Raw genomic sequence first — 15,207 nt, 5'->3', positions numbered from 1 at the left:
TGAATGTACAAGTTATACCTTATTCATCAAAGCTTAATATTAAATATCATTTTTATCTTTCTCCTGGATAATGAATAAAGCTTACTTTCAACCTGTTTACTTATATGCTATTTTTTGTGAATTTTAATTCCATAAATATTCTGAACTTCAGAAGACATAATTATTTTTGTTTTATACAGTCAATTTTTATTCATATTTAACCACATATTTACCATTTTCTTTTTTTCCAGTGATTCTTTTTTTTTTTTAAATTTGAGTATCGTTGACACACAGTGTTACATTTGTTTCAGGTGTACAACACAATAATTCAACATATATCATTTTCATTGTTCTTGTTTCTTGCACCTCCATTCTTCCATCTGTGACCATTTTCCTTTGTTTTAAGAACATCCTTTAGGATTTCCTTAAGTAGGAGTCTGATTTTGTCTTGTTCTCCTGACTTTTGCTTGCCAGATAGTCTTCATTTCACTTCAATTCCTGAGGTGTAATTTTGCTGAGTATATGGTTTTAATTTAGCAGTCACTTTTTATCAGCACATCGACACTGTCATTTCAATATCTAGTTTTCTTTGTTGCTGTTGAGAAGGTATTCATCCGTCTTATCATAATTCTATTGAAGATGATCTCTTTATTTTTTCCTCTTTAAAATCAATTTTTTTCTTTTTTTCTGTAATGTTGTTATGAGGCGTCCAAATGTTGATTTCTTCTTATTCATTCTGCTTGAGGTTTGTTGAGTTCTTTCAATGTAAGAATCGGTGTCTTCAATTCCAAAAGCCACTATTTCTTCAAATATTGCTCTTCTGCCATTCTTTTCTCACCTTGTAAAAGTCTTCTCATTTTATTTTGTTTTTAAGGTTTATTTATTTATTTTAGAGAGATTGAGAGCACATGCATGGAGGGCAGGGACAAAAGGAGAGGGAGAGAGAAACTTAAGCAGACTCCGTGCTGAGAGTGGAGCCTGATGCAGGGCTTGATCTCATGACCCTAGATCATGACCTGAGCTGAAACCAAGAGCTGAACGCTTAACCGAAGGCACCACCCAGGTTGTATGTCTGTTCTTACTCTTTCCTCTCTCTTCTGTATTCTTCTAATTCTCCTTGCTTCATTCATCACTGTTTCTTCTAATCGACCTCCAGTAATGTTTTTAGTTATGTCTAAACTGCCTTTGAGTTCTTGGGTTTTTGTGTTATGCCTAAGCTCCAGATTTTCCAACTGCTTCTCAAATCTTAAATGTCCCTGTTTGTAGTTTGTAGTTTTTTTGCTGAAATATTTAAATTCAGCTTATAATTTTCATATACAGAATACAAATAGTTCTTTAAAGTCTATGTCTGGTAATTCCACTACCTTGAGTGTCAGTGAGTTTGTTTGTATTATCTTTTATTATGTTATAGCTGATTCAAGTTGTTTTGTCTTTTCATGTGTCTGTTTATCATTGTACTCTAGCTACTGGAATTAAATATTATTAAAAGAAATAATTTGAAGTGTACAGTGATTTTTTTTGCTTATATCAGAGAAATCAGAAACTTGAAAAATATGAAATCACCTTAATCCAATTTTCAGGCTTCAGATTTTTATTGGTTACACACATAACTTAATCCTGGCCTGAATTTCATGTCAAGAGTGGTTTAAGCCTAGTCCATCCTTATTTCTAGTGTACAGGTCTTTGGCATTCAAAAAATAAGCTCAAGGTGGTCGAACCTTATCATACTCTGTATTTCTGCTTTAGACCTTCTTTGCTTGTGAGAATGTGAAATGAGCTTCGCAACATTCAGTCACATCTTCAGGTTTGCAAATGCATCCTTGGCAAAAGTGACCCAAAAGTCATAGTCATTCTTCTTGGATTTCTGTCTTTTTCTGGATTCTTCACTATCTTATTAGCTTCTCAATGCTAATAGTATTTTTTTCCATACTTTTTTGTTGTCTTTAACACAAACATCATTGCAGATTGCCCATCTGTCATTATTAGAAGCCAATGCCCCTAATACTCTAATTTAATTTAGCTGTATATTTCCTTTATAAGCACTGTAAGAACTGGCATTTTTTCAAATGAGCTCTTTGGAGTGGAGGAAGTAAAATCCATGAGCCCTTGAATATGTAGGGCAAACTGTGTAAATAGATTCACTTTTTTTCTAGGAGAAGTTTTGTTGCTTTTTATCCAAAGGTGTGTGTTGTTTGTGTGTGTTCACCTACAATAGAACAATCTTAAAACTTAAATTTATTTTATCAATAAACCCAGAATCAAAATCTTCAGATGATACCAGTGAAGCCTGTATAGATGTCTTGATCTTGTTCTAAACTTTACCAGAACCTTTTATAAAAACATTACTCTGAGGAGGAATTATTTAATGAGATACTAAATATAAGTTCCAACTGGAAGAGGAGGAAACAAAAGGAAAAAAAAAAGATTGTAAAAGCCCTTACAGTCCAATTGGTTAAGTTTTGTGACTTGAATATTAGCATTTTTAAGGCATTTGTGAATATCTCAATCATAAGCAATAAGATGATCATTTCTCTCCCTTCAACCTCCCCCAAATCTTTAAAAAATGGATTTTTTCTCTTTTTTACATAAGCAGAATCTAAGAAGATATTTAAAAACAGAGGCAAAATAGTATATTTTAGGTCAATTAACAGCATAAATTTAGACATGTTTACTTCATGAAGATTCATGTGACACTTGATTTTTCCACTCAAGAAGATGTGAAATTAGAATAAAAATATTAAGATTAATACTCTGTGATAGATTTATCTTTTGGAAGATTTTAATGCTATATTTAAAAAAATTAGACTACCATATATCTTTGTCTTCAAATCGTTTTAAATATCTCAAAGATTATGTATCTGTGTTGCAGAATTCATTGGCATACTAATGCATAAAATAACTTAGCAGCATAAATAGAAACTTTACATTTACATATTAACATACATTACATTTCTTTCATTATTGTTAACCTAAATATTAGATATATAGGTTAAGAATAATTCTTAAATAGAATCCCGATTAAACGCAAATGTTACCAGTCGACGTCTGTACGTTGTTCACAGTACATAATCCGAAAGTATTGAGCATAGCCGCTGCAATTCTAATGGCCAAGAAAGTTATTTACCTATCGAAATTGCCCAAACAATAGCAATCTTCATGATGGCCTTAGTCCGCGAATTGAAACGGCTATGCTCAATAGGATTACGTATTGCTACATACCGATCCAGCGAGATAGCGCAGAGGTGCATGATGGACGCTGTAGAAAATAAAACATCCAAAGAAATCCAGACGGGGCACAAATATCTAGGTAGTGGCCAGACATAATCTGAAAAAGAAAAGAGAGAAGACAAGAACATATTATCCAAATTAAACAATCTAGTTTTACATTTTAGTCTACTTTTTTTTTTTCCTCTCATAATCTAAGTTTTTTAAGGAGAGTGAAATTTGGGAAACATGATTTTCCATAGTAATGATAATGATGACAATGATGATGATAATACCTTCTGTGTTACATACATTATTTCTTATTGAGATAAAATTTACATAATATTAATCATTTAAAAGTGTACCGTCCTGTGGCATTTAGTACAGTCACAATATTATGCAACCTTCACTTCTTTCTAGTTTCAAAACATTTCATCATTCCAAAAAGAAACCACTATTCATTAAGCAGTCACTCCCCAATCTCCCCTCCCCCAGCCCCTGCAAATCTCTAATCTGTTTTTTGTCTCTATGTATTTAACTAATCAGTATATTTCATGTAAATGGAATCACACAATAGGTGCCTGGCTTCTTTCACTAACATACAGTTTTCGAGGTTCATCCATTTTGTAGTATGTATTAGTACTTTATTCCTTTTTATGGCTAATGCTCTTATTAGTTGAGATTTTTTTTATGCTCTTGCAAATAGAATCCTTTTTAAAATTTCCTTTATGGACAGTTCATTGCTAGTATGTAGAACTGTAACTGCTTTTCGTGTGTTAATCTTGTATACTGCAACTTTGCTGCATTCATTTATTAGATCTATTTTTGTGTGTGAGGGTTTTTTAGGATTTTCTGTTACAACATCATGTCATCTTTGAATGGAGATAATTTTACTTTTTCTTTTCAAATTTTCCTTTGCCTTTTATTTTCTTTCTTGTTTAAGTGCTCCATATATGATTTCTAGTGCACTGTTGAATGGAAGTAGTAAACACAGCCATCTTGTCTTTTTCCTGATCTGAAAAGAAAATCTTCCATTCTTTCACAATTAAGTAGGATGTTAGCTGTGGGTTTTTCATAAATGCCTTTTATCATGTTGAGGAAGTTTCCTTCTATTTCTAGTTTGTTGGGTGTTTTCATCATAAAAGAGCGATGGATTTCGTCAAATGCTTTTTTTTTTTGCATCATTTGAGATGATCATGTGGTTTTCTTACCTTAATTCTATTAATGTGATGCATTACATTGGTTGATTTTTACGTGTTGAACCATCTTTGCATTCCTGTGATAAATCTCATTTGGGCATGGTGTATACTGTGATGTTATATTTAGTTTGCTAGTATTTTGTTGAGGATTTTTGCATCTATATTTATAAGTAATATTGGCCTATACTTGTCTTTTCTTGTAATGTCATTATCTGGCTTTGGTATCTGGATAATGCTGGTCTAATAGAATGAGTTACCAAGTGTTCCCGCATCTTCTATTTTGTAGGAGTTTGATAAGAATCAGTGTTCATTCTTTAAATGTTTGGTAAAATTTGTCAGTGAAGCCATGTGGTCCTGGACTTTTCTGTTTTTGTTTTCTTCTATTCTCTATTTTGTTCATCTCCATTTTAATCTTTACCATTTTCTTTCTTTTGATAGTTTGGGTTAAGTTTGTTCTTCTTTTCTAGCTCCTTAAGATCTAGAGTTAGGCTATTGATTTGGGATCTTCCTTCTTTTTAAAGGTAGGCATTTACAGCTATAAATTTCTGTCAGAGCACTGCATTTGCTGTACCCCATAAGTTTTGATAAGTTTTCATTTCACTCTTCTCAAAATATTTTCTAATTTCATTTGTAATTTCTTCTTTGATCTATTGGTTGTTTAATAATGACTGTGGTGTTTAATTTCCACATATTTATGAATTTATCAGTTTTCTTCTGTTATTGATTTCTAGTTTCATTTCATTTTGGAGAAGATCCTTTGAATGCTAATACTTAAAAATTTTAATGCTTGTTTTGAATATGATCTATCCCAGAGAATGTTCCATGTGCACTTCAGAAAAATATTTTTTCTGCTGTTCTTGGATGGGGTGTTCTATATATGTTTGATGGGATAAGTTAATTCATAGTATTGTTCAAGGCCTCTATTTTCTTATTTATCCTGTTTAGTTGCTCTATTCATTATTGAAAATAGGATATTCATGTCTCCAAGTATTATTTTAGATCTTTTTTTCCATTTTTGTCAGTTTTGCTTCCTATATTTTTGGTATCTCTTGTTGGATGCATATTTAGTTGAAATTATTATACCTTCTTGATGCTTTGACACTTTTATCAATATATAATGTCCTTCTTTGTCTCTCATAACAAGTTTTGTCTTAAGTTCTATTTTGTCTGACACTAATATAGCCACCTCAGCTTTTATTGGTTACTATTTGCATGGAATATCTTTTCCATCCTTTTACTTTAACCTATTTGTGACTTTGAATCTAAAATGAGTCTCTTATTGATAGCATATACAGGAAGGTTCTTTCTTAACTCATTCTGACATCATGTATTTTTAACAATCCTGTTAATCTTTGCCTTATAACTGGACAGTTTAGTCCATGTACATTTAAAATAATTACAGCTACCAGAAGAATTTATTTCTACATTTGTTATTTGTTTTTATATGATACATATCATTTCCTCATAAATTTTTCTGTTATTCACTTTATTTGTGATTAATTGATTTTCATAGGGTAACTTTTGATTTTTTTCTTGTTTCCTTTTCTGTATATTATTTTAATTTTTTTCTTAACTTGGGAATTAAAATGATAACCTTAACATTATAATAACCAAGGTTTAATTAATACTAATTTTGTTTCAGTAGTATACAAATTTTTGCTCTATCTCTTTCTGTCTTTGTTATTGTCACAAATTACACCTTTACACATTGTGTGGCCATTAACATAAATTTGTAAGTATTTCTTTATGTATTTGCCTTTTATAGAAGATAGTAAACAAAAAAAGAAATAATCCCAAAGCTAGAAAAGAAATAAGAAGGTAAGTAATCCCATTAAGTTAACATGTATGGAAAGATGAAGGACCATAGAAAAGTTTAAAAGTTCCCATAATTCATTTCATAAAATAATATAGTGTCAATTTCAAAATCTATAAAACACTGAAAGAATGAGACTAGAGACAAATAACATTCATTGATATAGATTCAAAGTTACAAACAAAATATTAACAAATAGAATTCAGCAAAGTGTCAAAGGAATAATACCATGTAAAAACAAAAACTATTTCAGGGATGCAAGGGTAATTCAATATCATAAAAATCTGCCAATATTATACCTTATATTAACATTTGTAAAGATATTTTATGACCTTTTAATAGATATTGAAGAATAGTTTGATAAAATACAGAAGCTATTCCTAATTAAAATTTTAATTATATAGTGATGAAAGGAATCCCCTTAAATTTTATAATTTACCAAAAACCAATAACAAATATTATAAACAATAATGAAATAAGTACATTTCCATTACATTAAATTCAGAAATTAGACAGGACAGAAATTTACAGTCTTCAAAGCAGCTACCATAATCATGCTCAATGAAGGAAGGGTGGAAGCTCTTGAAATAAACAGAAAGAGGACATCTCAAATAAGTAGAATTTATAAAAAGAACCAAATGGAGAATTTAGAGTTGAAAAAACATATAATATCTGAAAGAAGAAAATCACTGTATGGTCTTAATAAAAGAATGGAGATGACAGATGAAGAGCCATTAAAACTGAATGTAGATTAATAAAAATTATCCAAACTGAAGAAGAGTGAGAAAAAAATTGAAAATAAATGAATATAATAGGGACCTATGGAACAATATGTAGATGTGTAACATTTGAGTCATTGGAATCTGAGGAGGGGAAAAAATTGATACAGAAAAAGTATTTGAAGAAATAATGGTCTAAAACATCCCATATTTTTGGTGAAAAACAAATTTACAGATTTAAGAAGTTCTGCAAAACCCAAATGGTTAAACTCAAAGATAATCATGCTTCAAAGATAAAGGAAACCATCTTGAAGTAGCTGAGAAAAATGACTTTTTAGGTATAAGGAGCAATGGCTTGAACAACTTCAAATTTTTCATCAGATATCATGGAGGCCAAAAGGCAGTATAATCATAACCCAGAATTCTACATCCAGTGAAAATATCTTCAAAAAAAATGACTGTGAAATAAAGAAATTTTCATATGAGGGGAAACAATGAACTGATTGACAGGAGACTTGCTCTAAAAAATGCTAAAAGATGTTCTTCAGAAAGAATTTATACTACAAGAAAACTTGTAAACTTCAAGAATGAATGAATGAAGAAGAACAGAATTGGTAAATAATTTGGGAAACAGATTATTTTTCTTATCTTAGGTCTTTAAAATACATGTGACTATTAAAAATTATAACGTTGTCTGAGAAGTTTCTCCATGTGTATAGATTTATCCCCATATTGCAATTAAAACAAAAAGGAGGAAAGGAACCTATATGGTTATAAGGTTTTTATATTCACTTGAAGTGATAAAATAGTAACTGTAAGAAAATTGTGAAACTTTAGGTATGTATATTTTAATCTAGAGAGCAATCACTAAAAAAAAAATTGTATGAAGAAATATAGTCAAAAATCCAGTAGATCAATAAAAATTGAATACTAAAATAAAATGCATAAACCCCAAAGTAAATCAGAAATAAGAAAAAAAAAGGAATAAAAAGAGATAAATAGAAAACAATAAAATAGTAAGCATAATTCCAAACTAAACAATACTTGCGCTAAATGGAAATGGTGTAAGTATAAATTGTATCAATTTAAAGAGACAGTCATGCTGGATTTAAAAGAACAAAAATAAATATTACCCAGTTATATGCTGTCTATAAGGAACCCTATAAGTTTGAATATGATGATATAGGTAAACATACAGTAAAAGGACAGAAAAGGACACACAATGCAAACACTAATCAAAGGACTACTGGAGTTGTTATGTTAATATCAAAGTAAATTTCAGATCAAATAATATTACTAGGAATAACATAGACCATGTTACAATGATAAAGTTGTCAACTTATCAAGGCTATATAACAATCCTAAACATTTATGTACATAATAACAGAATTTCAAATTTCATGAAGCAAAAAAATTTCATGAAGCAAAAGAAAAGAAGAAATCAAAAATACAATCACAATTATACTTTGAGATTTCAACATCCTTCCCTCAGTAACTGACAAAAGTAGGCAGAAAATTGCCAGCGATAAAAAAACTGAATAGCATTAACAATGAACTTGACTAAATTGACATTTATAAAACACTCTATCCAACAATAGAAGAATACACATGTTTTTCAAGAGCCCATAAAAAATAGACCAGAAAAGACCATATGCTGGGTCATAAAATAATTCTTAAGAAATTAAAATGATTGATATAATGCAATGTCTATTCTCTGACCTTAACAGAATTAACCTAAAAACCAGTAACAAAAAGATATCTTGAAAAAGTCCAAGTATTTGAAAATTAAACAACACAGTTCTACATAATTCATGTTTCAAAGAAGAAGACTCGGATTCATTTAAGAAATAATTTGAACTAAATAAAAATTAAAATAAAACATATAAAAACTTGTGTGTTGGTGCTAAAACAGTGCTCAGAGGGAAATTTCTAACATTGTTTATTTTAGAAAAGAAGAAAATCTCAAAACCATGATCTAAATTTCCATATTAAAGTCTTAGACAAAGAAGGGCAAATTAAAATGAAAGTATCAGAAGAAAGGCAGTCATAAATATAGAAGCAGAAATCATTGAAACTGAGGAAGGACAATAATAGAAAAAAATTCAATGAAAGGAAACGGTTTTTTAAAAAAAAAAATCAATAACACTGCTAAACTCCTAGGCAGATTGAGGGAGAAATAAAATTAGAAGACACAAATTACCAATATTAGTGATGAAAGAGGGACTATCTCTACAGACTCCACAGGCAATTATAAGGGAATGTTATAAATGGTAGTTTGTCCATAAATTTGCATGGACATTTGGGTCCTTAGACATAAAAACACAAATTTCTGAACCATTCACTGAATTCAGGATTCCAGTGGAGAGTCTGTGCTGCCGAGGGAAAAATAAGATACAAATACATTGAATCTTCAACCCAGAGTTAGCTTTTTCCTTGGGCTAAGATTGGCCCACTTGCCACTGACTGAAGAGTGCCAAAGCCAGGGATGGTTGACTGGAAACTTAGCCTAGATTTGACTGCATAGCAAATAAACCCTTTTTAGGACTCCAGGGTCTTTTGAGATGGCATCCCAGGCTGTCACTCAAGTTGGTATTATTAACAGAACTAATTGTCTCCCAGCAAAGTCTCCTATAGGTATTTCCCATATACGGGTCCATAGTGAAATTTTTAGCAATCTACCGTGAAAATTGGGAAATTAAGTATAACAGTACATTTTAAAAATAAAGCTGTATTTATTCCATTTAAATGACTTATTTTTATTCTGAGATTATATCCTCCCTCTAGAATTCAGAAGCAGAAGAGTCCAGCCCATAGGATTGGCTGGATTTTGCTTTACCATTTTATTCCTGCCTGTGTATTTTTGAAAACGCAACTCTGCTTTTGATATTTCCTATCACTTTGCCTTTGACAGAGTTCCCTGGATATGACTGGATACTGCATCTAACATCAATTATATCTTATAAATGCTTTTGGGAACATGCCACTAACTTTCTCCCTTGGAATCACACCCACCTCCTTGTAACTTGATTTTTCTCTGATAATTAGACTGTTTCCACCCACTTGAACTTGATTTAGAATGATTGGATCTTCTCTGTACTACTGTTCCAAAATCTCTTGCTTCTGACATTGAGGCATTTTTAAAATTTACTGTTAACTTGATCTTACAGATCGATTTGACCTTGACCCTGAACTTACAGAGCCACTCCCAGAGCTACTGCCTTTTTTGAGCCAAGGTGATGACACCCAGTGCCCTCTCCTCTACTAAATACATATGTCAGAGTTCCTTTTCAGTCATCCAACGCAGCGTCTGTATTTCTGTGACACGCAGATTTCATGGTTCTGCAGTGAGACGGTGATGTTTCTCCTATGTGTCTCGATGAAGTGGGCGGGGAGATGGGACATCCTACATATGCAACCAGCCAGCCCCCTAACTATAAAATAGGGATTTCCTGGCAGCACTATGCAGGATGTTCAACCTCCCCGCCCATGTGAAGGTTAACTGCTGCACCACGAAGTTCCGCTTTCTGCCAAGGGGCTTGCTGTTGATTGATGCTTCTGTGTGTGAACATGAAGGCCTCTTTCAACCTGATCTTCTGTTCCTGATGAACTGGTTGTGATTATTAATAGCCTAAATGATCTAGAAGCCTGGTAACTAAGAACCCACCTCTTATTCAAACTTAAGCTCCATATTCTAACAATATAATTTTCCATCGACTAAAATAAAAAGAGAAAATTCTCCTGACACCTGAAAGGTTTGATATGATGTAGAATATCTTTTGAAAACACTCTGGATTTGTTCCCGGAGATAGTCCCACAGTCTATATACCCTGGAGTTTTCCATATAATTTACGATTGAGTTCCTTTCAAGCTGACTTTAAATCTCTTCCTATGGGCAAATGGTAAAAAAAAAAAAAAAAATCTGGTGATATTCTCTTCAGCGGAAGACAACAATTTTATGGATCTTGGGTGGTGGGAAAGAGAGAAGGACATGGAAGAAATCATGAATATTTTCCTGGTGGTCTTTGCTTAACCAAGTATACCTTAATGAGGATTTGTGCTACATGACTCCACCCTCTAGTCATCTGATCTTGGAGAACATTATTATTCAAAAGAGAAAGGAATTTAAACAGCATTTCACCCAAGCCACTTAGAAAATTTCATGCTTAATTTGAACAGTTGAAATTTAATTTCTTTTTTTTTAAAGATTTTATTTATTTATTTGAGAGAGAGCGTGAGAGAGATCACAAGCAGGGGGTAGGGGTAGAGGGAGAAGCAGACTCCCTGCTGAGCTGGGAGCTGGATGCGGGACTTGATCCCAGGATCCTGGGATCGTGACCTGAGCCGGAGGCAGATGCTTAACCAACTAAGCCACCCAGGCGCCCTAAAGTTTAATTTCAGTAGGAATCAAATAAACACAACAAACTCATATATATGTGTGTCCTTTCACACAGCTTCTCTTTACACAGAGTTCTTGATTAGGTTGAGGAAGTTACTTTCTATTTTAGTTGTTTTTTTTTTTTATCACAAAAGGGGTTTGGATTTTGTCAAATGCTTATTTGTGTCTATTGAGGTAATCAGGTAGTTTTTTTCCTTTATTCTATTAATAAGGGGTATTACATTGATTGAGTTTCATATGTTGAACCAACTTTGCTTTTCTGGGATAATATCCATTTTCTTAGTGTTCAGCCGTTTTTATAGATTGCTAGATTCAATTTACTAGTGTTTTGTTAAGGATGTTTGTATCTATATTCATAAGAGATGTGGATCTATAGGGGTTTTTTTTGTTTTTCTTGTGATGTCTTTGTCTGGTTTTGGCGTCAAGATAATACCAGAATTCCCCTCTCTTTTATTTTTGCAAGACTTTTTTTTTTTTAAGATTTTATTTATCTATTTAACAGAGAGAGAGAGACAGCAAGAGAGGGAACACAAGCAGAGGGAGTGGAAGAGGGAGAAGCAGGCTTCCTGCCGAGCAGGGAGCCCGATACGGGGCTCAATCCTAGGACCATGGGCTCATGACCTGAGCCAAAGTCAGACACTTAACGACTGAGCCACGCAGGTGCCCCTTTGCAAGACTTTTTGAAGGATTGGTATTAATTCTCCTACGGAACTGCCAGATAATTCAAATCATGACAATTCTCTGGAAATGAAGGTCTGAAGGAGCTCTAACCCTGTTCTGTTCCCCTCTGGCAGCTGTTAGCCAGCTGGTTTGCACCCTCGTTGGAGGCTGTTGGTTTTTAAGGTTACCTGGAAGCCTCAGAGGGGAAATGAGACTGGAGCAAGTTAAAATGCCACAGGGATTGCTGCTCTTACCAAGTTTCAGTCACTTTTCTTGCATAAACACTCCCCAATTGCTGTAAGCCTTCAGTTAATCTCCAGAGTCCTGAATTAGTTGAATCTGACAATTTTTGTCATTTTTCCTGTCGTTTTAACAAAGAGAGGATTTTGGAAGTCCCTAGTCCACCATTTTTGCTGATGTCCGCAATCCAATTTTTGTGTAAAAAAATACAATTTCAAATTTTATAACATCAGAGAGTTTAGAAACTGTAGGAAATCTTTCATGCTGAGACCATATTATTAGTATAGAGAATGGAAATGGGGATTTTGAATAGTAGTATGAATGAGAACATGGAAATGTCATGTTCATATCTAGTTCCCAATATCAAGGGGTACATTATATACACTGTCCTAAGTAAACCTATAGGTATATTTTACAATGTTTTCTAATGCAGCATTTTAACATTAATAATCGTCTCAAATATTTTATGCCACTCATTTCTTTATCTTTTAAATTTTTATGTTTAGATCTTGCTGCAATTATTTTATTCCAGTTTATTTTGCATTATTTAAAAGTATTGCCATTGTCAAGTTTTGTATTTATATGTAGCCAAATCTGTCAGTGTTCTGATTCGTGTCATCAAATGTGGCTTGCTCATCTCAGGTGTTAGGTAAATAGCCACTAGTTGAGTAAATATCCGATCCACTTTCTTCTTGTTTTTCTTTGGGTCAGTTTTAAAGAGTCAACTTTTTAATCTTCCCAGAATTAATTTTTGAGTGTGAAGAGAGTTGAGTATCTCAAATTTAACATGTTTTCTTTCAGCATTGACTTTGATGCCTCATTTATCATAAAGAGTGTCACCCATTGCTGTACTTTTTTTCCCCTTTTGTTTCTATCTGCTTACTCCTACAACCACACATTATTATTATACTGGCTGTTGGCTTAGAATATATTAAAAATGGTTTTCCTATTACTATCTTTGGAAAGTGTTTATTAGGAGTATGCATTGAAGTTTAGTAAATGATTTTTCAGGCTCTCCCAGCATGAACTACAGTGTATTGCATTTAACCTACTGTAATACCATATTTATATATTTTATAATATAGTGAAAATCCTTACATTCATTAGATAAAAAGAAACTAGCATTAGTTAAGTGTATTTTTTTCTAGGAAACCTTACATGGATGATATCATTGATGCCTCAAAATAACATTATAGTGTAGTTACAGATTAAAACTAAAACCCCTGAGGTTTGGTGATGTTCATGCTCCAAGTGATGCAGTTGATAATTTGGAATTAATATACATATGAAAAAAAAAGAGAAAAAAAGAAAAAAAAAACAGATGAAAAGCCATGATTCCATCCTGCTTTTTCAATGTGTACTGTATTTCATTTAAAATTTTTTCCATATTAGTAACTAGGAGGTCACTATATAACGAAGAAGCTAACATGTAAATAAAAATTTTAGTGACATGTAGTACACATGATGTTCTGGAAATACTGAGTGTGATAAACTTAACTCCCTCCAGGTTTATGAGATAGGCTTCTCAGAGAAGGCTAGGGAGGGAAGAAAGTGAAGTCTGGAAGAAGCAAGTGATTTGGAGAGCACATCAAGGAGATCAGAATGACGTCTCAGAACAGGATATTTGTGAGTGAGGGAGTTAGAGAGTTGGAAGGAAGAATTTTATACAGCGGCCCCCAGTGATCCACAAGGGATCCATTTAAGACCACCAGTGGATGCCTGAAACTGTGGATAATACTGAACCCTATAGATGCTGTTTTTCCTGGACCTACATACTTTTTGTAAAGTTCAATTTATACATTAGGCATTATAAGAGATTAACAACCACAACTAATAATAAAATAGAACAATGTAACAATACACCATAATACAAGTTTTGTGAATGTGGTCTTTCTCTCTCTCTCAAAATATCTTATTGTACTGCAGTCACCCTTCTTGTGATGATGTGAGATGTCAAAATGCCTGGGCGATGAGATGCAGTGAGGGGAATGACGTCAGCGTAGTGACGCAGCATTGGGCTACTAGTGACCTTCTGAAGCTGTGTAAGAAGGAGCATCTGCTTCTGGCCTGTGTAACTGAAACTGCTGAAAGCCAAAACCACAGGTGAGGGGGACTACTGAATTGAGAAGTAGGAAGTTGATTATTGAGGTAGAGCAGTTCTTAATTTTTGGCAAATTAAAAGAATAGCCATAAAAATCATGGCATGCTTGAATTTACAGAAAGGTTGTGCTTTAAAAAAGGCTTATTGCTACTTTATTTGGCAATAATTCCAACTATATGGTACCCTATATTTCTGTATGGCCAATTTTTTCAGTTAATGCAGTTTTTCTCATTCTCCAACTTCCTTTGTCCTCCTAATAAGTTAGAAACCATGGCTGGGAATGAGTCAAGATTTCCTTTTACCACGTCCCCATTCTAACTGAGGAGATGAAACCTTGGTTGAATTTTAGTATTGTTTTGAATTTTAGTCCCATCATTATAGTTTTTAGAAACATTTTAAAATTCTACCATGGATTCAGCGCTCCTTATTAATTTCTGGTAGGGTTTTATATTTCTTTTTGTTAGATTTGACAGGACATGTATGAAATTTGAAGAGCAGTCTCCAGCACTTTTACAAATTGTTACTTTAAGGTAAACCAAAAGGAGCTCTTCTAGCTTTACTTAACAGGGGTTGAGGGACAAATATCAAGGAGAAAGCTGTGCCTAATTGCCTGAAGTAGCTATATATCTTTCAAGTCATTATCCAAATATCCCTTTAGCCCTTCTAAATATAATGCATTGATTTTGAAAGGAAGTAGAATGAATTTACGGTCAAATAGATCAAAATAAAGCAGTGTTAAGTAGAAGCAGCCAGAAATGAAAGTCTCACAGAAAGGGCACTCTTCTAGTTAATATTCTCTGGAAAACCTGCCAAGGATGAGTAAAGCTTTATTTTAGTGAGGGACAGAAATGCTTACAACACAGAACACTATTTATTACATAATTTGCTCTGTGGAA

At 32.9% G+C, this 15,207-nt stretch overlaps 1 protein-coding gene across 1 annotated transcript in view; it reads right to left on the bottom strand.

The window, feature by feature from the left end:
* HTR2C (5-hydroxytryptamine receptor 2C) overlaps positions 1–15,207 on the bottom strand; it is a 131,332-nt gene that overhangs the window by 39,372 nt on the left and 76,753 nt on the right. The window contains exon 3 of the mRNA XM_045865254.2: positions 3,104–3,304. Coding sequence (XP_045721210.1) covers positions 3,104–3,304 — 201 coding nt within the window. The remainder of the gene's footprint in view (positions 1–3,103; positions 3,305–15,207) is intronic.

This window comes from Mirounga angustirostris, unplaced genomic scaffold, assembly GCF_029215605.1.
Source record: "Mirounga angustirostris isolate CCGP_5_RB_7025 unplaced genomic scaffold, mMirAng1.0.hap1 SCAF_11, whole genome shotgun sequence".
Classification (NCBI taxonomy): domain Eukaryota; kingdom Metazoa; phylum Chordata; class Mammalia; order Carnivora; family Phocidae; genus Mirounga; species Mirounga angustirostris.
The sequence above is the reverse complement of the archived record's forward strand: the minus strand, read 5'-3'. Positions and strand labels throughout refer to the sequence as shown.